Genomic DNA, 23,799 nt, shown 5'->3' on the forward strand with positions numbered 1-23,799 from the left:
TCACATTTTACATGTTTGCAAAGCACTTTACAAATATCATCTCATTTTTCTTCACAATAACCCTGGGAGGTAGGAACTATTATAAGGTAGTTATTCTCTCTCTCTCTCCCTCCTTCCATCCATCTTTCTATCTCTATGTATCTCTCTCTCTCTATCAAATGATCTCAATCTACTTATCATCAATCTCTATTTCCAGCTATCAATCTCTCCCTACCTATCCATGTCTATCCATCCAACCATATCTATCTCCATCTATCTCTATCTCTCCCTCTATCTCCATTTATCTCTCCATCTCCCTCTCTCTACCTACCACAATATATACAATGATTACAACAATACAAATTAACAAATCATTAAAAAGAAGATGGGCTCTAAATAATGGAAAGACTGATGAAGGTCTTGGCAAAGAGAAAATGGAACGGATGATCCCCATCAGAGCAGAGATGTGGGAGACAAGAGAGTCAGTCAACAAACATTTATTAAGTGCTTATGATATTCCAGGAACTACGCTAAAGACTAGAGATACATACATAGGAAGACAAAAAAATTTGATCCCTGCCCGCAAGTAGTATGCATTCTAATGGAGGCAGATAGGTGGTACAATGGATTAAAAAAAAAAAAACTGAATGTGGCACCCAGAAGTCCTGAGTTCAAATTCTGCCTCAAACACTTTATTAGCTGTGTGCCCCACCCCCAGGCCTCAGTTTCCTCATCTATAAAAGGGGAATAATAACAGCACCTACCTCCCAGGATCGTTATGATCAAAGGAGACAATATTTATAAAATGTTTTTTTGAAAAATAAAGCACTATAGCAATGTCAACTATTATTCTAAGAAAGGAGACAACAGGCAGCTTCTTTGGTAAATATGAGATAGAGCGGAGGAAATGGAAGGTCCTAGGATAGACTATGACTAGGCCATGTTCTAGGAGTGCTTATCTGTTCTGATCACAAGAGGGAAAGGAGGGCGAAGGGGTCGCTTCTGCCAAGGCACCAATCATAGCCCTAGAAACTGCATCAGAACACATTGAGGAGGAAGGCAAAGAACCCAGAGGAGCGTCTCACTCATCTTCTCCTCTCCTCCCCACTCCCCATATGTGTCTCTCTGTCTGCCACTGATTTAGATCAAGCAGGGACCTCAGAGACCATCTCACTTGGTCCCCTCCTTTTTTTTTTTTTTTTGGTGGAGCAAATGAGGGTTAAGTGACTCGCCCAGGGTCACACAGCTAGTGTCAAATGTCTGAGGCTGGATTTGAACTCAGGTCGTCCTGAATCCAGGGCCAGTGCTTTATCCGCTGCACCACCTAGCTGCTCCCAATCTCGTCCTTTTACAAAGAGGCCCAGAAGGGTGAAGAATCTTCCCAAAATCAGAGGTATAAAGAAATAAAGAGGAGTCAGGATTTGAACTCAGGGCCTCTGACACCAAATCAAACGCCCTTTCCAATACAATCTATCCATGGTTCCTTTAGGTATTCCTAGGAAGGGATCACATAGCCTGTGAAGGACGAGGGGCATGCATCTTCTGGAGGGCAGACGGGGACGTGGTCACTCCTGCTCCAGCCCTCAGCCAGGCCGCACCCTCCCTGCAGCTAGCTGTGTGGTCTCTTGGTCCCCAAGCCCTCCCACCCTCATCTGGCCTCCCTAGGGACTCTGAAACCCCAAGCAGGCCTTGGGCCTGTTCCAGCTGTGTGAAGGATTCACCACGAAGGGCCCTGCCCTTCCCCACAAGGGCAGCGGCAGCAGTGGCGGCAGCGGCGGCAGTCCTTGGCTGGGAGCCTGGCTTCATTCCTGCACCGGCCCCCTCCCCCTCAGTGACCCTGAGGGATGGGGTGAGCTCTCATCTGGCAGACTCTCTCTGCATGTGATGGCTTACTTGGTTTTCCTCCTTAGCTGACCTTCCCCAGAGGACAGAACGAACCTCCGATGTTTCTGGCTGTGTCACGGAGGGATCTCCAAGCACCTGCGAGGCACCGCTCACACCTGCCCGTGTTCAGACAAGCCTCGACAGCCCAGGTAAATGAGAATGTGGGGACACGCAACCAAGGACGGGAACCAAGGTGATGGTGACTAAAAAATCCAGGTCCTCAACCTCTCACTGCTGGGTCACTCAATAGCATCCAGTCTCTCCCCTCCCAATGCTTTCTACATCTAATATCTGTGAGGCAGCTGGCTGAGCAGTGTACAGAGCTCTGAACCCAGAGTCAGGAAAAACCGAGTTCAAATCCAGTCTCAGACACTTAATAGCTGTGTGACCCTGGGCAAGTCACAATTTCTGTTTGCCTCCATTTCCTCAACTACAAAATGGGAGTAGTAACAGCACCCACCTCCCGGGGCTGCTGTGAGGGACAAATGAGGTAATACTTGTAAGAAGTTCTTGGTGCAATGTCTAGCATACAGGAGGCTCTATGTAAATGCGTATTCCCTTCCCCCATACCAAATACATGTTCTTAAAACATTTCTTCCATCGCGTCCCTCCTCAATCTTTCTAATACTTGTGAGATCGAGTCTAAACTCCTTGCCCTGGTATCCAAGGGTTTCTTCAATCTTGCCCAAAGCTACCTTATAGTCCCTTCTGTTCTGAAATCCAATGACTCCATTTCTCCCACCTTACCCCCACACCTCCACACAGTCAGCCCCAGCCAGGTGTGTCCTCACTACCCCACACAGCAGGCTCACTGTCACCTCTGTGCCTATTCACCTTTTCCCTTCCTGGAAGGCTGGGCTCTAGTTTTCACTTCTCCCAGAACCACCAGCATGGGACCTTACAGACAGCAGGCGCTTACTAAATGCTTATTGCATGGACTTCGATTGTTAAAAGCCACTATTGATAGACTTGAGAAAGTGTTGCTGCCTCACAAGTCCCTGGAGGGGATGCTGAACTCCATGGGAGTGTGAGGGACCATGTCTCCAATGCACCCTTTGCCCCTTGGTGAGCCTGAGTGGGCTTCCCTCCAGAGTTCCTGCTCATTCCAAGTTCTCAGGGGGCCCCACAGGACTTGCCACAATTAGCCCATGGGGAGCCACCCAGATGCCCCCCTCTGCTCCCCAAAGCATGAGGGCTCCCAGAAGGCTGTGGCCTCATGGAACCCTGCCTTGATCAGGAAGCCTGTCTTGATCTAGAAGCCTGTTCTGATCTGGAACCCTGCCTTTAACTAGACCCCCTGCATTGATCTGGAATCCTGTCCTGATCAGGAACCCTGCCTTAATCTAGAAGCCTGTTCTGATCTGGAACCCTGCCTTTAACTAGAACTCTGCCTTGATCTGGAACCTCTGTTAGCTGTTACCCATCCCCACCCACAAGGCTACTTAAACCCAGAGCAGGAAGCAGCAGACAACCTGTGACCAACTGTCACACCTCACATGCCCCCGTCCAGCAGCCAAGAGGAAACTCATTCTCTGGGTGTGACTGAGGTTCCGCTGCTCAGCCTTCTTTACACCTTGGTCTGTGTCTGCTCCCCTTCAGGCTCTTCATACCTCACTCCCCGACCTGAGGCCGTGTGGCCCAGCCTGAGCAGCCTCCTCTCTGTTCCTCACATGCCCGCCCCCCATCTTAATGCCCCCACACCAGCTACAATTCACAGCCTCCTTCCCTCTGCTCGACCCTCCAGACCAAGCTCCGTTGGCTCCTTGAGCATGGCCTCTCCTCATCACAAGGCCACAGGGCTGCACGCAGACAGGACAGGACCCTCTAGTCTGACCTCACTTTCCAGATAAGGAAACTGAGTCTCAGACTCGTCCACAGTCATACAGAGAGAAAGTCTCTGAGGCAGAACCCAGGAGGAGGACTCCTCCGGGGACTACCTAAATAGTGGGTGTTTGTTCCGTCCATACCAACGATACCCACATTTTCTCCCACAACAGAGTGCAAACACCTTGAGAATGGGAAATGTCTCATTTTTCACCTTTGTGCCACCAGCACCTACCAGCCCTGCTTCTTAGAGAGGGAAGGCCACTCGGTGACCTCGAGGCCACTCGGCACTGCCTCCCACCCAGCATCAGAACTGGGCCAAGCACCGTTTCGGGGGGGGGGGGAGGGGGCCCACAAGAGGGACGTGCTGGCACATCTCCAGCTGTGGAGTTCATGACCTCCCCAGGAAGTCCCCTAACACCTCTGCTGGGAGTTCTCATTTTTAGGCAGGTTTTTTCTCATGCTGAACTAACATCTGTCTCACTAGCTCTAGGAACCCTTCTCTTCTCACCTGCCTCGGCTTGCAGACCCCTCCTCTTTTTGAGGCCCCCATCCAACCACGTATCTAGTCTGCCAGCACCCAAGACGACAGCTCTCCTGATGGAAGACATCAAGGAGATCCTGGGAAGAATTCAGCCCAACCTCTTCATTTTATGAGAGGAGAAAACCAAGGCCCATAAGAGGAAAGAGACATGTTCAAGGTCACTCAAGTGCAATCATTTCCCCTATCCGTGATGCTGTCAGTGGTACAAGAGCAGGGATACCGGGCTTTGTCCCACCTGGCCCTGGGTCTCACCTGCAGCCTGAGCCTCCAGTTCTCAAGGCTTGGGCCCCGAGTGGTGCCATTGTGCCCCTTCTATGGATCCTGGAGGGCCTCTCCCCCATATTCCCTTCTGCTGTGACTGACGCATACCCAAGCCCAAGGCTTTGTTTGTGGTGAGAGGAGCAGGGAGGAGGGAGGAGGGGGAGGGACAGAGGAAGGAAGAGAGAGATAGACTGACAGACGGAGAGAGATGGAGAGACAGAGAGGGACAGCCAGAGACCAACAGGGATATAGATGGAGACAGAAAGAGGAAAGGGAGGTGGAAAGAAGAGAGAGAGGGAGACAGAAAGACCAAGAGAAGAGAGACAGAAGCAGGAGAAGAGATAGAGAGAGGGCAAGGCAGGTAGGAAGACAGACAAACGGACCACCAAGACAGAGAGACACAGTGAGACAGAAAGAGACAGAGTTAAGCACAAGACCAGGAGCAGGAAGGCCCAGACCAGGCATAAGGACTATGTCTGCTCTCTCCAACAGGGTTACTATCAGAACTCCCTGCTTGGCCTAGGCTTCAGTCAATCAATACCTATAAAACCCTGGCATACTGTAGGTGCTTAATAAATGCTTACTGATTAAATAATCTGCCTCCCTTCCCCCAAGAAGAACACACAGAAAGAGGGCAGACATATGAACAATGAGTAATGTAAGAAAATACCGAGACTCAAGTGATGCTAGGGGAAGGAAATAGAACCAAAATAACCCACCCAGTGACGTCCGCTTGAGACGCGGTGACAACAGAAGCTGGTAAAAGCACCCCCACCCAGCCCCCACTCAGAGCATGTCAGGGAATCAAGGACAGTCTCTTCCCAATTTGGATCCTCCTGCATATGGCCCTGGGGGGAGGCTGCCCATGACAGGAAGAAAGTTGGCAGAGTTTAGAGATGGCCCCGGAGCACGACCAGAGCTGTCCCAGGAGGCAGAAGCTGCTCGTTGCCTGGGGGAGTCAAGCACAGGCCGGATGATCACCCATCATGGCTGGGGTGCAAGAAAATTCCCCACACTGGGAAGAAGCCCGAGGCCCTTCTCAGCTCTGGGAGTCTACGGGTCTATGGGCTGGCCTCATCCTTTCTGTCTGGCTGGTGTTGACCCAGGTGGAGGGGAACCAATCACTGACAATTCAGAATCAGAGGTTGTGTTTGGTTCAGACTAAAGAACACTGTGCCCTTCCGTGAGACTCCTCGGCTTGTGTCTGTGATCCCACGTCAATATACACGACCTTCAAGAAACTCCAGCCCATCTGCCCCCAGACTTTCCAAAGATGTAACCGATGCTCCATTTCAAACTGAGAAAACTACACCAATAGCAAGTTTATTGAAAAGACAACAGGGGGAAGAAAACCCATTCTAGTGTCTGGGCAGCCCACTGGGCTGGAGGGAGCAGTTATCAGGGAGCCCTGTGTGGGCCCGCTTCCAGCCCAGTGAGATCCCTCCTTCAGCTGGCCGCCTCCAGCATTCATTATCTACACCCCACCAGGTGCTCAGCACGAACTGCCCGAGAGGAGGATCAGAAGAGCTGAAAAGAGACCTTCGAGACTGCCGGACCCAGCCTTTCCTCTCACGGATGTAGGAACTGGGCTCCGGAGAAGTGACATGCCTCGTCCCGAGTCATTCAGATAATGACCAGCTGTTTGCTAGATGCTAGGGAGGATAAAAAAGATACCTGCAGAGGGTGTGATTTAGCTTGGGAGATGATGGAGATAACAATTTGACTGTGGAGGAGGAAGGGGGGAAAGAGAAAGGAGAGGTTAAAGGAAAGAAAGATAAGGAAGAGGAACAGGAGGAAGAAAAGGAAGGGGAGGGGAGAAGAGGGTAGAGAGAGACTGAGACAAAGAGGAGGAAGGGAGGAAGGAAGGGAGAGAAAAAAAGAGGGAGGGAGGGAGGAAGAATGGAAGGAAGGAAAGAAGGGAGGAAGGGATTAAAGGAAAGGGTGGGAAGAGGGATTTAAAAAAAGGAAGAAAGGGAGGGCAGCTAGGTGGCACAGTGGATAAAGCACCGGCCCTGGATTCAGGAGTACCTGAGTTCAAATCCAACCTCAGACACTTGACACTAGCTGTGTGACTCTGAGCAAGTCACTTAACCCTCATTGCCCCGCCAAAAAAAAAAAAGGAAGAAATAGAAAGGACAAGAATAGAAAAAAATAAGGAGAAAAAAGGAAGAAGTGAAAGAAAAAAGGGAAAAAAGGTAGAAGATGAAGAGAAGAAAAGAAGATGAAGAAGTCAAGTGAAAGGGGATGAGGAAGAGGAGATGGAGAAAGGAAGAAAAACAGGAAAGGGGGAGGAGGAGGAGTTGACATTTCTCCAGCACTGAAAACGGGCTGCCTCAGCAAACAATGGGCCCCCCTTGCCAAGCTCTCCAAGTTGATGCTCAATGCCCGTTGGCCTAGGATGTTATAAGGGCGGCTCCCTGTCCAAGGACAGGTCACACCAGGGGGCTTCTGAGCTCCCTCCAATCCCAAAGTCCTGTTTTAAAAGTCCTTTCCTCACAACAAGGTGGCACCAACATCCTTGACCCCATCAAATAGATGAGGAAATGAAGATTCAGGGAAGCTAAGTATTTCTTCCAAGAGTCACAGAGGGAGGAAGCACCAAGGCCAGATCCTGGAGCAAGACTTCCTGACTCTATGACTGAGCGGTCTCCAAGACTAGCGCCATGTTGCCAAGAAAACCGTGTGTGTAAAGCTGATGACAACATAAGCTATGTCATACGTGACAAAAGAACAGAGAAGAGAGCAGGGGAGGGCCATGGGAGTCCAGCGGGAGAGGCTTCTGTGGGCTGGGTGAGGAAGGAAAGGTTTCACAGAGGTGGTGGCAGTTAGGCTGGGCCTTGAACAGCAGACAGTATTCTGAGATGCAGAGAAGATGGCTCACCAGCAAGAAGCACAGAGGAGGAAGATCAGGCCTGGTCCCCTTGGGCTGCCTAAGATGCTGGGAGAGACAGGTGAGCAGGGACCCTGCGGAGCCCCAGAGCTATTCTGAAGCTCCTTCTGGGGAATCTCTGGGGGGCCACCTGGAGGAAACCTCATCTCCTCCTACTTCCACTGACTACGAGCCAAACCTAGCTGGCACCCACACCTTGGAGGAAAGCAAAGGTGGGGGAAGATGTTTCAGAAAGCAGAAGCGGCTTCCTGGTGTAGGAGGCTAGTCAGACAAAAGCAAGCCAGCATCTCTGGGGGAAAACCCTACCCCACACACCCCAGACCAAGTCTGGGGGACCGTTTAGTCGTGACTGTTCTCACCTGGAGAATCTCTCTCCCTTCTGAGGCCCCACAGGGGAACTCCAAGAATCACCAAACTAAAAGAGAAAGCCCAAGGCCAAAGCTCCCTTTTGCCTTTTGGATCACAAACAAACAAGGTGCTCTTTGACAAAGTAAGCAGTGGTGGGGCCAGAGACAGAAGACAGGTTGAAGGGGATACGTAAGATGAGAAGCACCTGCCTGCCCACAATTCTCTTCCTCATGCACAGGCCAGACATGTGAGAGCCAGGAGAAAGGCCTGGAGGAATTCATCACATCCTTCCCAGACCGCTGGAGCGAGTCTGAACTTTTTGGCTGGGCCTTCAAAGCCATCTCTGAGCTGGCACAACCTCCTCTCTTCCCTTTCTGCCTATGCCAAAACGTCATTCCATCCCCATCGTCCTGTCTTTGTTCCTCGAATGGGATATTGCATCATAGATAAAGAGTTTGGGAGAACTACAGAGGTCACAAGGTCCAACCCCTTCTTTTTACAAGTGAGGAAACCGAGGCTCAGAGAGGTCGAGACTTGCCCAAGGTAAAACTGGCAAAACCGGCATTTAGACTCAGGACCCATGACTCTGCTACTTATTAGACATGGAACCTTGAAGAAAATAAGTGACAAAACAAAGTTGGGCCTGCGGTCAGGAAGATCTGAGTTCAAATCCAGCCTCAAACGCTTACTGGCAATGTGACTCTGGGCAGGTCACTTAACCTCTGTTTGCCTCAGTTTCCTCATCTGTTACAATGGTGATAACAGCCCGAACCTAGAATATTTGTAAAGCACTTTGCAAACCTTAAAGCACTACATACTCCCTGGGATTATTAAGTCATTTCACCTCTCTAACCTTCAATTTCCTCCTCTGTAAAAATGAAGGCCTAGTTGACCTCAGAGGGCCTATCTAGCTCTCAATCCTATGACGTCATGACCTCCTAATCCCATAACTCCATCATCCCTCAGAATTATCAGGACAAGCACAAGACCTCCAGGCCCAAGCTTCTATTTAACTTGGGGAAATAAGCAACTGAGTGGCCAACCTCAAATTCCTCAGACCACCCCCACCCCCCCAAAAAAAAAGAAGTAGGAGAAAACTGGAACCCCTCCCCGCCCAGTCATAACACAAGGCACCTGGTACCAAAGCAGCCTCCATCCTAGCTTCCTAAAGCCCAGCCAGGGCTCCCTCATCAGGCCTCTGCTCAGCTACAAAGATTATTAGCAAGTAAGAGGAAAGTTCAGGCATCTGATAGCACAGTGGATAGTGTCAGACCTAGAGTCAGGAAGACTCAGCTTCCTGAGTTCAAATCTGGCCTCAGACACTTACTAGAGCTGTGTGACCCTGGACAAGTCACTTAACCCTGTTCATCTCAGTTTCCTCACCTGTAAAATAAGCGAGAGAAGGAAATGGCCAAACCACTCCAGTATCTTTGCCAAGAAAACCCCCAATGGGGTCACAAAGAGAAGGGACACGACTAAACAATAACAAAAGGAAGGCAGAGGAGAAGGATCCTTGAATGATTAGGAATGAATCATGATGTTACCAGATCTCCTAGGGTCAGGAGGTGAGGAACCACAAGGGATGGAGAGGGAGGACAGACCCAGGGCGTTTATTTGGGAAGTTTTCTTTTAAAGGATTGCAAAGCATTTAATCTATCACAGCCCCATGAGGGTAGAGAGAGCAATTCCTAGTGTTTTCATTTTATAGATAAGAAAAACGAGGCTCCAAGGGGCTGGGTTAGCCTTAAGACTTCACTCTGCCACAAAGCAGGGCCTCAGGGGAGGGGGGCTCCAGCTCCACATTCCAGCCACTCATCTGCCCTGCTTTCTCCCCACACAAAGGGACCCCCGTCCCCTCCTCTGGCTGCTGAAGCTCAGTGGTCACAACTCAGGGCCAGTGCAGCCAGGCCACCAGGCTTCCTCCCTAGGGGAATCGGGTAGTTTGGCCTTGTTCCTCGGCCACAGCCAAAGCCCAAATCTCTGTCACAAGCTGACTCCTAACATTGGCTTCAGACCAGCTGTTAACTTCACTAGACTAACCCATAACACTGACTACAGTCCCTACCACCAGCTCCAGAGCAGCCCCAGATCAGCCCCTAACACCAGCCCCAGACCAGTACCAAACACTGGCCTCACACCATCTCCTAACACCGGCCCCAGACCAGCTGCTAACAACGTCCCTAGACCAGCCCCTACCACCAGCACTAACAGCTTCTCACACGTGTACCACTGGTGTCCAAGACCACAGGTAAGAGAGGGGAAGGCTGCTCACCACACCACCAGGGACACCGTGCTGATGCAACTTGGGACCTCCCCTGGGAAAAGCACTAAGGAATACCAGCCCCAGGAAGGGCTACCGGCACAGTGGCTGCTGGGTACTTACGACTGGTGGACGCTGCAGTTGTAAAAGACAAAATCCACAGATGCAAACTTCTTTCCCGTCTCCTTGGACTTCAGGTAAAGCTTCACAACCCTTTTGTCTCCTTCAAGAGAAATAAGGAGGAATGTATGAGTGTAGAGAAGAGGAGAAAGGTGGGGCTCAGGGTACAGAGCAGTCAGAGACCCTCCCGGCCCTTTTGTTCCCCCAGATCCAGGGGCTGAGGCCAAGCTGAGCTTCAGAGTCAGGGTGCTCAGTACCTCTGGCATCATCTAGATCAAATCTCCCAATTTACAGATGGAGCAGCTGAAGGCCAGAGTGCTCAGTGACTTCCCTTAGATCACCCAGGGAGTCCAGTAGTTAGGCCGGGTCTCTGGACTCCTTGCCCTGGGCTACAAACAGTGGCTGAAGGTCAGTCTAGAATTTCCAACCTGTGCCCTGCAAGACCCAGCTCGGGAGACTTTGGAGAAGGAGGCTCATGACAACAGTAGAGAAAGGATCACCTCCAGACATGAGATCCCACCCCAGCCCTGCCCTGACCAGAGAGAGGGGGTTACAGATTACAGAATCACAGACACCAAGAAGTCGTTCTTTCCAGCAACTCCACGACCTCCTCAGATCCTCCCATTAGCAGTCCTGCCTCCTCCAGGAAGCCTCCCCTAACTACACAGAAGCAAGGCTGGACCTGGCATCCCAGCAGAGCATCTCTGCTGAGCAGCCTTGTAACCAGGGCCAAGGCTTCACTCTGTTACCTCATCTGTACCAGAGGGAGAATGATGCCTCTCCTACCTCCCCTTCGAAAGGCCGTCTGAAGACTCAAATGCTCTTATAAACATAACGCATTCTGCTAAACTTTAAAACGCTATGCAGATTTTTTCCATTTCTTTTTTTAAATTTTTACTTCTTTTATTTTTAATTTATGGAATAAAGCAAGCAATTCCATAACATAGTACAATAAAAAGATAATCCCCCATGAAACTGTAAATATATTAAGTATGCTTTGCTATTCCTTTTAAAGATAATAAAGTTATCATGTACATTTCTTCCTTACCCCCTTTGTTTCCTCCTCCCTCGCCCTAGGGATGGCTACTATACACAGATTTATTTTTTAAATTTCATCAGGGTAGGGAAAGGATGGTCTTTTAAAAATATTTTGATAACTGTGTTTCAGTGTAACTGGTTTTATCTGTGATCCTATAAATTTCATTGTATGCATTTGAAAACATTGTTCTGAGAAAGGCCCCACGGGCCTCTGCCTGCTGCCCAAGGGGGTCTGTGACAGCAGCTAGGTTAAGAACTGTTGGGGCACAGAGACGTTCTCTCCCCCTGCACATGGGCATGTCCTAGAGAGCTCCCAGGGACACTGAGGTTCTCCTGACCCCAAGGATCCCTCTCCCTCCATCCACTCTGCTGCACTGACTCATACAAATGGAAGCTCCCTTTTTTTCATTATTACTTCTCCAGCCCACAGTGACTTCCCCTTTCTCTGAACTCCCTGTCGGACTCCCAGTCTGAAGCCACAAGCCGAGCTTTGATCACGCCATCCCGTGAGCCCCACTCCGGTATTTTCTTCTGGCTAAGTCTGGTCCCCCTAACTAGACAGCCAGCACTTCAAGGGCCTGGAGGCTTGTGCCCCTCTGGTCTCCCCCCACAGAGACTGGGATGCAGCAGAGCCCCAGAGTCCAGCATCTGCCGAGGCTCCCGCCTGTGTTCCGGTCTGTTCCCCGGCCAAGGAAAAAGGATCCAGCCCAACCTCCCAAGCCCTGACACTCCCACTCAGCATCCTCTGACCCAGGGTCTTCGGAGGAACTCAGTAAACATGAGTTCAAATGCTCCCCATGGGAGCCAGCGTTTGAAATGAAAACAAACACTTTGTCCAGCACCAGGAAAGCCCTGGCCGGAAAGCAGAAGAAGCAGTCGGGGGATGAGGGCCAGGGTGGGCCTGAGGAACACTGAGGGCTCCCTGCAAGTGACTCATGCCACACCGGACATGTGCCATCATGCCTTCAAGCCAGCTCAGCACCACCAGAACACACTGTGGCCATTCACCGTGGGCTGCTGCTGGATATTAATCAGATGCTGCTACCGCCCACCCCAGCCCCTCAGCCTGCGTTTCCTGGGCCAGCTGGGGGGGGAACTGGAGTCTTGTGTTTGGGACCCCAGGCCATTCTCCCAGCTAAGGTCAGGGGCTTCAAAGGAGGCCCAGGCATCAGCACCAGTGATGTCACAGGCACGGGATGTGGGGCAGAATGAAGGAACATGGGGGGGTAGGGTCCTTGCAAAACCACAATCCTGATTCCACCCAGATGTGCCATGTGAAAGGGGAGCCAAGATAGCAAGCGGGGAGGAGAGCTGGTCAGAGCCCAGCATGACCACTGCTCAGCTGACCTCCTGACCCTGGGCTAGAAGGAGGGGGAGGCGGTGCTCTAGAGTCTGCGTGTTCTCCCTGGTTTTCAGGATGTTTCTAAGACTGAATTTTAGACTGAGACATTCTCAGACCCGCCTCGGATTCCAGAAATAAGCCTTCTGGAGCCTCTGAAAAAATACCCCATTGCCCTGGCCTCCCACTCCCAGCCTTCTCACCAATTATCCAAAGCAGATAAATATTATTACTCAGGGTTCTACTGGGGTCACCAAGTCCAGTTTTGTCCTTCTGACTCTGAAGTAAACCACCACATGGAGAGAGAGATACCAGGAAAGGGGAAAATGTCCCCCTGGCCTGAAGGGAGCTGCCCGCTGGAGGGTAGGACAACCCTGGGCTCTTCCCATGCTTGGCTCCATGTTAAAAATGGTCAGTCCTGTAGCCCACTGCTCATCTAGCTGAGGAGACACCCAGACTTGTATTCCAAAGAACTATATTCAAGGTTCAGCTCTCACTATTGTGTACAAATTACTCCCCCTCTGGGATTCAGTTGGCTCCTCTGTAAAATGAGGGGATTAGGTTAGATGAGGATCAATAAAGCCTCTTCTGGCTCCAGATTCAAGCCAAGTCAACAGACATGACAGGATCATGTTGGGGAAAAGGGAGCAGGCCCAAGGCCGTGGGTCAATCATCAATAGGAAGATCAGCCCATGGGTGTCCAGGGCACTTTCACAGCCTAGGCAAGACAGGGAGACTCAGTCTCAACTAAACACAAACCAACAAACCACAAAGTCAGTGCCTAGTGAATGGATAACGAGTCACTGATTCATCCGGTCCAGCCCCATGTCTCATTCTATAGATGTGGACACCGAGGCAATGACGCTGTGACCCAAGAGCTAGCACCCCGAGACAACACTGTGCTCTACTCACCCTGGCCCCGAGTGATGGGCACCACGTCCTTGGACGAGGGGGAGCGGCAGTAGATTTTCCCATCCTCGATGCGGCTCTCTGACTCTGTGAAGTCTTCAAAAGAACAGTTGACTCCCGCTGAGAGATCAGGAACATTCCAGGCTTGCAGGACAAGCTACACGGCCAGGGATGAGAGAGGGAGGGAGAGAAGGGGTGAGTGGGACAAGCTGCCGAAGCCTGTGAAGCAGCGAGGAGACTTCCCCAGCCCAACCTGCAGAAGGGTTTAGAAGAGGCAGGACATACCGGGACTTCAGACATGGTGACCGAGATGTTCTTGGGCTGAACGGTGAGCTGCACGCACTGGAGCAGGTCAGACGCGAAACGCTGGGGCTCGTCAGCCCGCTCACAGCGATCCTTCCGGGAACAACTGGTGTGATGGAAGGGAGAAGAAGGAGACACCACCGTTGGGATGCTGACGCCTTTAGGAAAGCTTTTCTCTTTTTCTAATGCATTTAAGGCCATCTACATTCGGTACCAACCTGACCTTCCAGTCTTATTCAATCATTCAGTAAGCACCTACTACATGCTAGAGCCAGGGACACAGAGAAACAGGAAGAGTCCCTGACCTCAAGGAGAATACTTTCTAATCATTAGGCTTCTCTTCTACCCACTTTTACACTCCAACCCAACTGGACTGTTCAGAACCCCTTGATGGGCCCTGGAGACACTCCCACCTCCCTATCTTTACTCAACCTGTTCCCTACAATAAGAATGCCCTCTCAGGGCAGCTAGGTGGCGCAGTGGATAAAGCACCGGCCCTGGATTCAGGAGTACCTGAGTTCAAATCCAGCCTCAGACACTTGACACTTACTAGCTATGTGACCCTGGGCAAGTCACTTAACCCCCATTGCCCCACCAAAAAAAAAAAAAAAAGAAAAAAAAGAATGCCCTCTCAATGCAGTCCAACAAACTGTTTATTAAGTGCCCGTCATATTCTGGGCACCTTGCTATACACCAGGTCTACAGTGACAAAAATGAAAATCAGTCCCTGTCCTCAAGAAGTGTACAGTATACTAGTTCCCATCATTCAAAGCCCAACACCTATACCAGGGCTTGGATTGACATGTCAGGAAGATATAAAGCCAAGGTGGCTGAATTAACTAGCCCTGTTCAGACCTCAGCCCCAGATCTTGACATTCATCTAACAAATATGTTCTCACCTCCTGATGGCTTGTTCTAGGCCCTAGCCTCATCCTCTGCCCCAGAGAACAAGGAAGGGGAGAATGATCCCAACACTTTGTCTCAAGGGGGAGGAAAATGATGCTGAAGAAGGAATATTGAGCTGGATTCTAGTCCAGGCAGTGCCACTAACGAGCTGTGTGACCGTAGGGAAGTCACTGCCCCATTCTGGGCTTCAGGTTCCTTAATAGTAAAGTGAGAGGGTTAGACTTGAAGATCTATTGATTGATCCAATCCAATCCCAGCCTGTCCCCATTTTATAGAAGAAAATATCAAGACCCAAAGAACATAGTGATCTGCCCAAGATCACGAGTAAGAAAACTGTAGCCCTTTCCAAGTTCATTTCATCAACCATAAAGTGAGGAGTTAAGACTAGCTGGCTCCCATGGTCCCTTCTGACTCCAGGTCAGTGGGCCTTTGCTCCTATCCAGTTCTATCTAACATGCTAGGATTTCATTCATCATTAACACAGTGGCCTATAACAGTTTGTGGTCCCTCTTTCCATAATTATCTGGAATTTTAACAAGGAATTCTGGGAGGCACAGGATTGAATATCTATTAGGGACATTTCAGAGTCCACAAGAAACCAAGGGGCCAAGTCTTTGAGGTTCAGGAAGTTAAGAACACTTGTTGGGCCTCCCACCCTAGGCAAGTTCTCCAGAGGGAGGAGGAAGAAGAAGAAGAAGACAATCACCCTTCCATCCCTCAGGCAAACCTCAGGGTCCTTCCCTCCATTTTGTTTTTGATTCTTCAGTAACAGAGGGTACTTTAATTAAGCTCTGTCAAGAAGCCAAAAATATATGTATATACAACAATAACAAACAAATCCTGTAACTTCCTGGGGCCCTGGCAATCATCAGCAGTCTTCATCCTGGGGGCCAGTGACCTGCTCTCTGGCCGACAGGCCCTGTCCCTCCAGTGGCTGCCGCGGCCTAACCATGGGAAAGCCAAGAGTGAGCCCAAGTTAATTAAACACTCCCCAGGCCCAAGCTGGGATAACACACATTTCACTGGAGCTTTAGAAACCCTAACTGACAGAATATTAGAACTACAAGGGAACCTGACTGGAGGTACAGCCTAACCCTTCTATTTTACAAATGGGGAAAATAAGTCACTTACCCAAGGTTACACAGAGGGTTAATGGCAGACTGGGTTCAGGGCTCCTGACTCCCATGTCCAAAAGTTAATTCTAGCACCCTGGTCTTCCTCATTTGGGGACTGGGAACCTCTTTTCTCGCCCATGGGTCTTTTGAAAGTCCCTGGTCTAATATTCTCCCCAAAGAGACCCCAAGGCCCAGAACAAGGGGTTAGCACCTCCCACAGGGGAGAGAAGGATACATCAGAATTCCTGGCACTAGAACCGAGAATTCGGATAGAGTCGTAGTCGCCGGACTGGGCCCCTCGTACCCTCCTCAGGGACCATATCCATGTTTCAACTGAGACTCACATGTTATGAAGGACACACCATCCACAGTGGGGATCACGGGAGCCCAGGCATAGCTCACACGTGGTATACTGCTCACAGCTCTCTACTGGAACCCGGGTCACCTATGAGGAAAAGACAGAGACACATTACAGAGGCTCCATGGAGGGGAGGGGAGATGGGGCTGGCCCCCCATTCTGCACACTGCAACAAACTGGACCCATTTCCACGCCGTGTAGGGGAAAGCCTTTGAACAATGAAGGTATTCGAGGGAAGAATGCACTGCCTGAGAAAGTCACAGGATCCTAGATGGGAGGGAGGGATGTCCCCATCACTAGAGATGTTCCTGGGACAATAAGGCAGAGTATCTAGGTTGGAGCTACCAAGACCTTAGTTCTAGTCCTGTATCAAGACACAACAGGCGTGTGACCCTGGGCCAGTCACCCCACCCCTCACTGGTCCTCTCTTTCCTAATCTATAAAATGAGGGCGATGGCTCTGAGAGTCTCTAGGGTCCTTTTTGGCTCTAACTCTGGGACCATCTATTGGGGTGTGGAAGAGGGGATCCCCCTTCAGGTGCAGAATGGTCTAGATCAGACTGGATACAGCCAGCAGACCAATGCAGCCCACAACCCCCCAGGGGCAGCAAAATGTGACTGGGAAGTCTTTAACAAAATAAATAAAAATACAATAAAACATTGATAATATGACATTTTTAAACTACGTCAATATGCAGCCCAGAGGGATTCTGATGGATGGTTTAGTAGTCCCCATTTCTTTTTCTTTCTTTTTTTTTGTGGGGCAATGAGGGATAAGTGACTTGCCCTGAGTCACACAACTAGTAAGTGTCAAGTGTCTGAGGCCGGATTTGAACTCAGGTCCTCCTGAATCCAGGGCCAGTGTTCTATCCACTGCGCCACCTAGCTGCCCCTCTGGCCATTACTTATTGCCACTTCCAGACCATTTCTGCCCCAGTGGCCCCCATTTCTATATGAGTTTGAGGCCACTGGCCTCCATGGCCTCTGGGAACCTTCCAAACATGGCTTAGCAAATTTTTATCCTGCTCAACAACATGCAATCACTCCCTATTCAGTCAATAAGTGTTTATTAAGTACCTGCTGCATGCCAGGCACCGAACTAAGGGCAGAAATACAGAGAAAAGCAAAAACACAGGCCCAGACTTCATTAGCTTGAATTCTAATGGGGGAAATAATAGGTGTCCAATGCCTTTCACAATCTGAGGGCAACCTTCATTTCTTGCATTAAACTCACATTCATTAGGCTTCATGATTTTCATGTTCTGGTCACCATCCCCAAACATCCACCAGGACCTCCCATCTACAAACATGGATCTCTACCCCACAAACTTCCTTCCTTCATTACCTGCTGAAGCCCCAGCTTCCCCAAGAAGCCTACCTCTCTCTCTCCTCTCTTTCTATCCTCCCCCTTCCTCCCTCCCTCTCTCCTCTCCTCATCTCTCTCTGTCTCTGTCTCTTCTGTCTCTCCCCTTTCCCCCCTCTTCTCTTCTCTCCCCTCTCTCTCCCCCTTCTCTTTCCCCCAGATATATAAATATGTATACATACACATACATAAATACGCACATGAGCTAGAAGTAATATTCCCTCTCATCTGATTTTGCAATACTCAAAGTACTCTGTGACCTTACATATTTCTTATATCTCAGTCTGTATTCTGTTTCTCTGAGTGCATACCATGACTCCCAGCACACTGTAAGGATTGTCAGGGATCCATGTCTTACTCCTCCCTCACATCGAGTGGCAAAGTATACAGAATATAGAAGATGTTGAATGAATAAATGAAGGTGTAAAGGAGAGCGGGCTTGGGGGCGAAGGTGGAGAAGATAAAAATAAGCAAGGTCCAGCTGGAGTTTGGGGTTAGGTGACCAACAGCAGGGAGATACGCCTGGAAAGGGAATCTGAGCTCACGCCTTAAATGCCTGATTCAAGAGACCCAGATTCAAACCGTAATTTTGCCAGGGACAGTTCATCAGACTCTGAAAAGGTCATTTGAGCTTTCTGGGCCTCAGTTTCCCGAGTAAGAAAATGAAGGAGATGAGATGGGTTTCTTCCTGTTCCAGCATCCCATGTTCTTCTAAGAGCCCTTCCTTCCACACTGTCTCAAGATCCCTTCCCCTGAGGAGGGGGTATGGTATGTACAGTGATGGCAAACTCAAATAGAAAAGGAGGCTGGTAAACCTTCACCTCCCCAGGGCAAACTGTCTCAGAAAACCACACACTGACATCATCTAGGTCCTATCTCATTTCTTTAGTCCTAGCCTGGGCTTGCAGCCTCTGGTAGAGTGAAAGGACTGCAGGTCTTAGGAGCTAGAGTGTTCTGGGTCTAAACCCTCTCTGACTTGACAGTGAGACCATGAGAGAGGGATTCAGTGTAATTGAACCTCAGTATCACCATCTGAAAAACAGAGACAGGGGCAGCTAGATGGCACAGTAGAGAAAGCACCAGTCCTGGATTCAGGAGGACCTGAGTTCAAATCTGGCTTCAGACACTTGACACGTACTAGCTGTGTGACCCTGGACAAGTCATTTAACCCTCATTGCCCCACCCCCCAAAAAAAAAAATCTCACAGGATTGCATGGCTCTGTGAAAGGGAAAAGGACCCACATGTACAAAAATATTTCTAGCAGCTCTCTTTGTGGTGGCAAAGAATTGGAAACTGAGGGGATGTCTGAACAAGCTGTGCTATATGAATGTAATGGAATACTATTGTTCTATAAGAAATGATGAGCAGATGGATTTCAGAAAAACCTAGAAAGACTTAAGTGGACTGATGCTGAGTGAAGTGAGCAGAAAAAGGAGAACACTGTACACCATAACAGCAACATTGTGTGATGATCAACTGTGATAGACTTAGCTCCTCTCAGCAATCCAATGATCCAAGATCATTACAAAAGACTTAGGATGGAAAATGCTCTCCACATTCTGAGAAAAGAACTATGGAATTTGGTTTTGTTGTTGTTGTTGTTGTTGTTGGTTTTGGTTTTGGGCAGGGCAATGAGGGTTAAGTGACTTGCCCAGGGTCACACAACTAGTAAGTGTCAAGTGTATGAGGCCAGATGTGAACTCAGGTCCTCCTGAATCCAGGGCTGATGCTTTATCCACTGCGCCACCTTAGCTGCCCCCAGAACTGTGGAATCTGAATGCAGATTGAACCCTACTGTTTTTACTTTCGTTGGGTTTTTTTTCTTTTTCTTAAGGTTTTTCCCTTTTGTTCTGATTCTTCTTTCACAACATGACAAATGTGAAAATGTTTAGTGTGATTGTAAATACATAACCTACATTAAATTGGTTGCTGTCTAGGGGAGGGGGTAAAAGAAAGGAAGGAGGGAGAAAAACTTGGAACTCACAATCTTACAAAAACAAATGTTGAAAACTATCTTTACATTAATTGGAAAAAACAAAAATGCCATTAAGATTAAAAAAAGAAAGAAAACGTATGTGAAATATTCTACAGGTCTTAGAGGTCACTGTTCCAAGATGAACTTCTGTGTCTTTCCAGCTCTAAGATTCCTGGTTCTAAAGGTCCTTCTGGGCTTAACACACCCATGACCTCCACCACCAGCAGTCACCTGGACATTCAGCTAAAGCTGCTTCTGGGCACAATCCACTCAGTAAATCAGTGAGTCAAGAGCCAGGGCAAGGGAGTAAATCGAATGATCAATCAATAAGCATTTATTAAGCGCCTACTATGTAGGAGGCACCGTGCTCAACACTGGGGTTACAAAAAGGGACAAAAGAAATTAACACACACATGCATGCTTGCGCTCGCTTGCGCTCGCTCTCTCTCTCTCTCTCTCTCTCTCTCTCTCTCTCTCTCTCTCTCTCCTCAGCTGTGATTCTTTGGACAAAACATAAGTTCTAACAGCTGAAAATGTTCTTTACAGAGAACTGTCCCTCTTCTGGTCACATGTGACACCCGGGACCTGGGGAAGGGGGGAAAGGAAATTCTTTAGACAGAAACTGCTGTTTACACATCTCTTCCCTACCAGTGGCAAAAGAAGTGAATCTGTTGCTAATTTAAATGCAGGACAGAGGCTCTGAGAAATCTTAAATAACCATTTACATAGAGAATTAGAACATCTGGGAAGTGAAATGGAGAAAATTAACTTGTGAGAGGTCAAAATGAGAAAACATGCTGGTTACAGTCCCAGGGTTCTTCCCACCCACAGGCACTGCCCCCCTCCTCCTCTACCATCCCTGCCTCCCTGCTTACCCCCCACCCCACCCCGACTTCCCCTCCAAAAACTCCAAACTACTTTGGGTTCTGTTAAATAACCCAGGGCCAAAGATGTCCTGACCAGCCCAACCCGGGTACTTGGGCCAGGGATGAGAGAAGGGAGTACGCTGCCTGAGGTTATGGACCCTCCAAAGGAGTGACTTGAAAGTAAGGAGCCCAGGGTTCGAGTCTTCACTCTGTCTCTAACTTATGAGATGACTTTGCCAGTAACAGAATCTGTCTAAGTCTTGGTCCCCCAATCTGTAGAATGGGCACAAAAATACTCATCCTACTCAATGCCTAGGGTTGTGATGAAATAAGACAAGATATAAACAGGGAGAGGTAAAAATGAGTGGGTGAGGGGGCAGCGAGGTGGCGCAGTGGATAGAGCACCGGCCCTGGAGTCAGGAGGATCTGAGTTCAAATCCAGCCTCGGACACTTGACACTTACTAGCTGTGTGACCCTGGGCAAGTCACTTAACCCTCATTGCCCTGCCCCAAAAAAAAAAAAAAATGAGTGGGTGACACCTTTGTAGGCTGCTCACCCTGGGATGGCCAGCAGTGCTGGAAATGAGAAGACCTGGGTTATGGTCCTGGGTTTGTGGTCAACTTTAGGTATGACCTTGGGTCAGTTCCTTTCCTCTGGGTCTTAGTTTCCTCCCCTGAAAAATGAATTAGGAGCAACAAGGTGGCATAGCAGGTAGACCTACAGTCAGAATGACCTGAGTTGAAATCCACCCTCAGAAACTTACTAGCTGTGTGAACCTGGGTAAGTCACTTCACCCTGTTTGCCTCAGTTTCCTTATCTATCAAATGAGCTGGAGAAGGAAATGGCAAACCGCTCCAGTATCTTTGCCAAGAAAAGCCCCTATTTGGTCACAAAGAGCCAGACACGACTGAAAGGACTGATCACAACAAAATGAGTTGATTCCGGCAGAAGACTGTGGTTCTCACAGTCAGTGCCTGAAGTTTCCTCTAAGCTTTAATGGCCCGAGGTCCTTCTACATTGTTCCCATTATGCGTTTTTAGGTCCTGTCCAGCCCCGATACCTGATGTTCTCAGCCCACTTTGGCTTTCATGTTCCAATAGCCTGTGCTTGAAGGTTCCTCTCAGCTCTGAACATTCTAGGATGTCGGGGTTTCTGGGGAAGGGGTGAAAGATAAACTCTATGCTAATATGAGATACAGTTCTTCTCCATTTTGTCTATACCTGGCACTGCCCCCTCCCAACTTGGACAAATCCCCATATCGGTTCTACATTCGCATGTCAGTGATAAGGGAGAGAAGAAAAGCAGGTGAAGCAGGTCAGGGGGAGGGAGGTCAAAAGAGATGGGAGGGGGAGAGAAGGGAAGAAGGGAGGGAGGGAGGATGGGGGAGGGAAACAGAGAGGGAAAGGGAGGGGGAGGATGGGAAAGGGAAAGAGAGGGAGGGGGAGGGGAGAGAGAGAGGGGGGAAGGGAAGAGAAGAGATGGGGAGGAAGAGGAAGGGAAATAGAGGGAAAGGGGGAGGAGGAGAGGAAAGGAGGGAAGGAGGGAGAGGGAGAGAAGATGGAAAAGGGGGAGAGGGAAGAGAAGAGAAGAGAAGAGAAGAGAAGAGAAGAGAAGAGAAGAGAAGAGAAGAGAAGAGAAGAGAAGAGAAGAGAAGAGAAGAGAAGAGAAGAGAAGAGAAGAGAAGAGAAGGAGGGAGGAAGAGAGGAAGGAGGGGAACAGAGGTAAAGGAAGGAGGAGAAAAAGGAGGGAGGGAAAGGGAAGGGGACAGAGAGAGAGAGAGAGAATGAATGAGAATGAATGTTTAATGAAGCTCCTCTCACAGCCCATAAGCCTTCTCTTTCCTTCCAGAGATTGACTATCCTTAGAGAAATCCTTAAGAAAATTCAAGGAACAAGAGAAAAAAGCACCCTAGATTCCTCCCCAGCCTCCAATGAACAAGCCTGCTAGCCACTTCCCCCTTCCTAAATAGCCCCTTGAGCTACGGGGCCCGTTAACTGCACCCCCCCCTCTCCCTCTAGCCTCTGCAGGGGCTCCCAGGCACCTGCCCCAGATGGCAGGAGGAAAGGCTCTGCACCAACGCCCACAGGGCATCACTAACCTGGGCCTGCAGAGGCCTCCGGGCCCATTCTGCAATCCGACCCCTCATTTATACCCCTAAGCCCAGAGCTGGGCAGCAGCTCGCCCGGGGGGCCACAGCCAGTTCCAAGCAGAGGCAGGGCTAGAACCCGGATCTCCTGACTCCCCGGGCCTCAGATTCTTTCCAATAAACCAGACCAGAGGTGGCTTCTCTCCAATCTGCAAACAAAAGGTGGCCTGACAGAGTTCTGGGCTCCTAATTAATAGCTCCTCCAGATGAGATTAGAATCCCCAGGAGCTTCTGGCCTCTAGGAGCCGGGACACAATTGTTCACTTAATTACTTCTCTGATAACAACAGCGCCTCGCAAATATTTCTTTTTATTAATCAACTGAGCTGAGAGGAAGAGAAGAAGAGCAAGATTCTCTCTCTGTCTCCCCTGGAGCAGAAATGAAAATGGCCACTGACCAGGGAAGGATCAGAAATCCAAAGGGCACTTGAGAGGGACACAAATCCCGGCTGTTATTGACGGTGTGACCCTGGATAAGTCATTGTCCTTCTCAGGCCTCAGTTTCTTCACCTATAAAACTAGGGAGTGGGGGGGGGGGTGGCTAGGTGGCACAGTGGATAAAGCCCCGGCCCTGGATTCAGGAGTACCTGAGTTCAAATCCGGCCTCAGACACTTGATACTTACTAGCTGTGTGACCCTGGGCAAGTCACTTAACCCCCATTGCCCCCCCCAAAAAAAAAGAAAGAAAAAAAAAAAGAAAACTAGGGAGTTGGGTCTATTATTATGCCCAAAGACAGGAGCTGGGGTTATAAAGACAAAATCAAAACAGTCCTTGTCCTCAGGGAGCTTACATTCCAACAGGAAAATTCAACATGTTCGCTGAATCAGACAAACCCACATGAGGAGGGCAGTAAAAACAGAGAGTAAGGATGAGCCTGTAGCAGCAACATCAGTCTGACCTGTAATTAGTCACTGTACCTGACTGTGGATCCTGGGGCTAGGCCCATAACTACCTCTGTGTGTGACTTCAAGGAGGGAAGTAAATCAACATTTTTTCTTTTTGGTGGGGTAATGAGGGTTAAGTGACTCGCCCAGGGTCACACAGCTAGCAAGAGTCTGAGGCTACATTTGAACTCGGGTCTTCCTGGCTCTAGGCACATTGCTCTATGGACCCCAGGGACCCTTAGCTGGCATGACATGGTCATGGGCTGGCTCTGGCACCGCCTCCAGGAAGCCTTCGGTCCCTCATCAGTCTGCAGCCAGGAGTGCTCCCATCAGCCTCGGAGCCTCTCACACATTTAATGCGCATCTCTCTTGCGTACTTATGAGGACAGGCCTCACCTGCTGCCTCCTCCTCCTCCAGGATCACAAGCCCATAATCTCCTGCTCAAAGCAGGTGCTTCATGAATATTGATGAATCAATGACTGAAT

General features: G+C 49.5%; 1 protein-coding gene across 2 annotated transcripts in view; it reads right to left on the minus strand.

Annotated features, from left to right (window-relative positions):
* The window catches only part of PLXNA1 (plexin A1), a 314,962-nt gene that overhangs the window by 120,106 nt on the left and 171,057 nt on the right, over positions 1 to 23,799 (minus strand). For both annotated transcript variants that reach the window (XM_044004450.1, XM_044004458.1), the window contains exons 5-8: positions 16,065 to 16,165; positions 13,682 to 13,805; positions 13,400 to 13,553; positions 10,114 to 10,213 (exon numbers count right to left, since the gene is read on the minus strand). In XM_044004450.1, the coding sequence (XP_043860385.1) occupies positions 10,114 to 10,213; positions 13,400 to 13,553; positions 13,682 to 13,805; positions 16,065 to 16,165 (479 nt within the window). The remainder of the gene's footprint in view (positions 1 to 10,113; positions 10,214 to 13,399; positions 13,554 to 13,681; positions 13,806 to 16,064; positions 16,166 to 23,799) is intronic.

The sequence above is a fragment of the Dromiciops gliroides genome, chromosome 1 (assembly GCF_019393635.1).
Source record: "Dromiciops gliroides isolate mDroGli1 chromosome 1, mDroGli1.pri, whole genome shotgun sequence".
Classification (NCBI taxonomy): domain Eukaryota; kingdom Metazoa; phylum Chordata; class Mammalia; order Microbiotheria; family Microbiotheriidae; genus Dromiciops; species Dromiciops gliroides.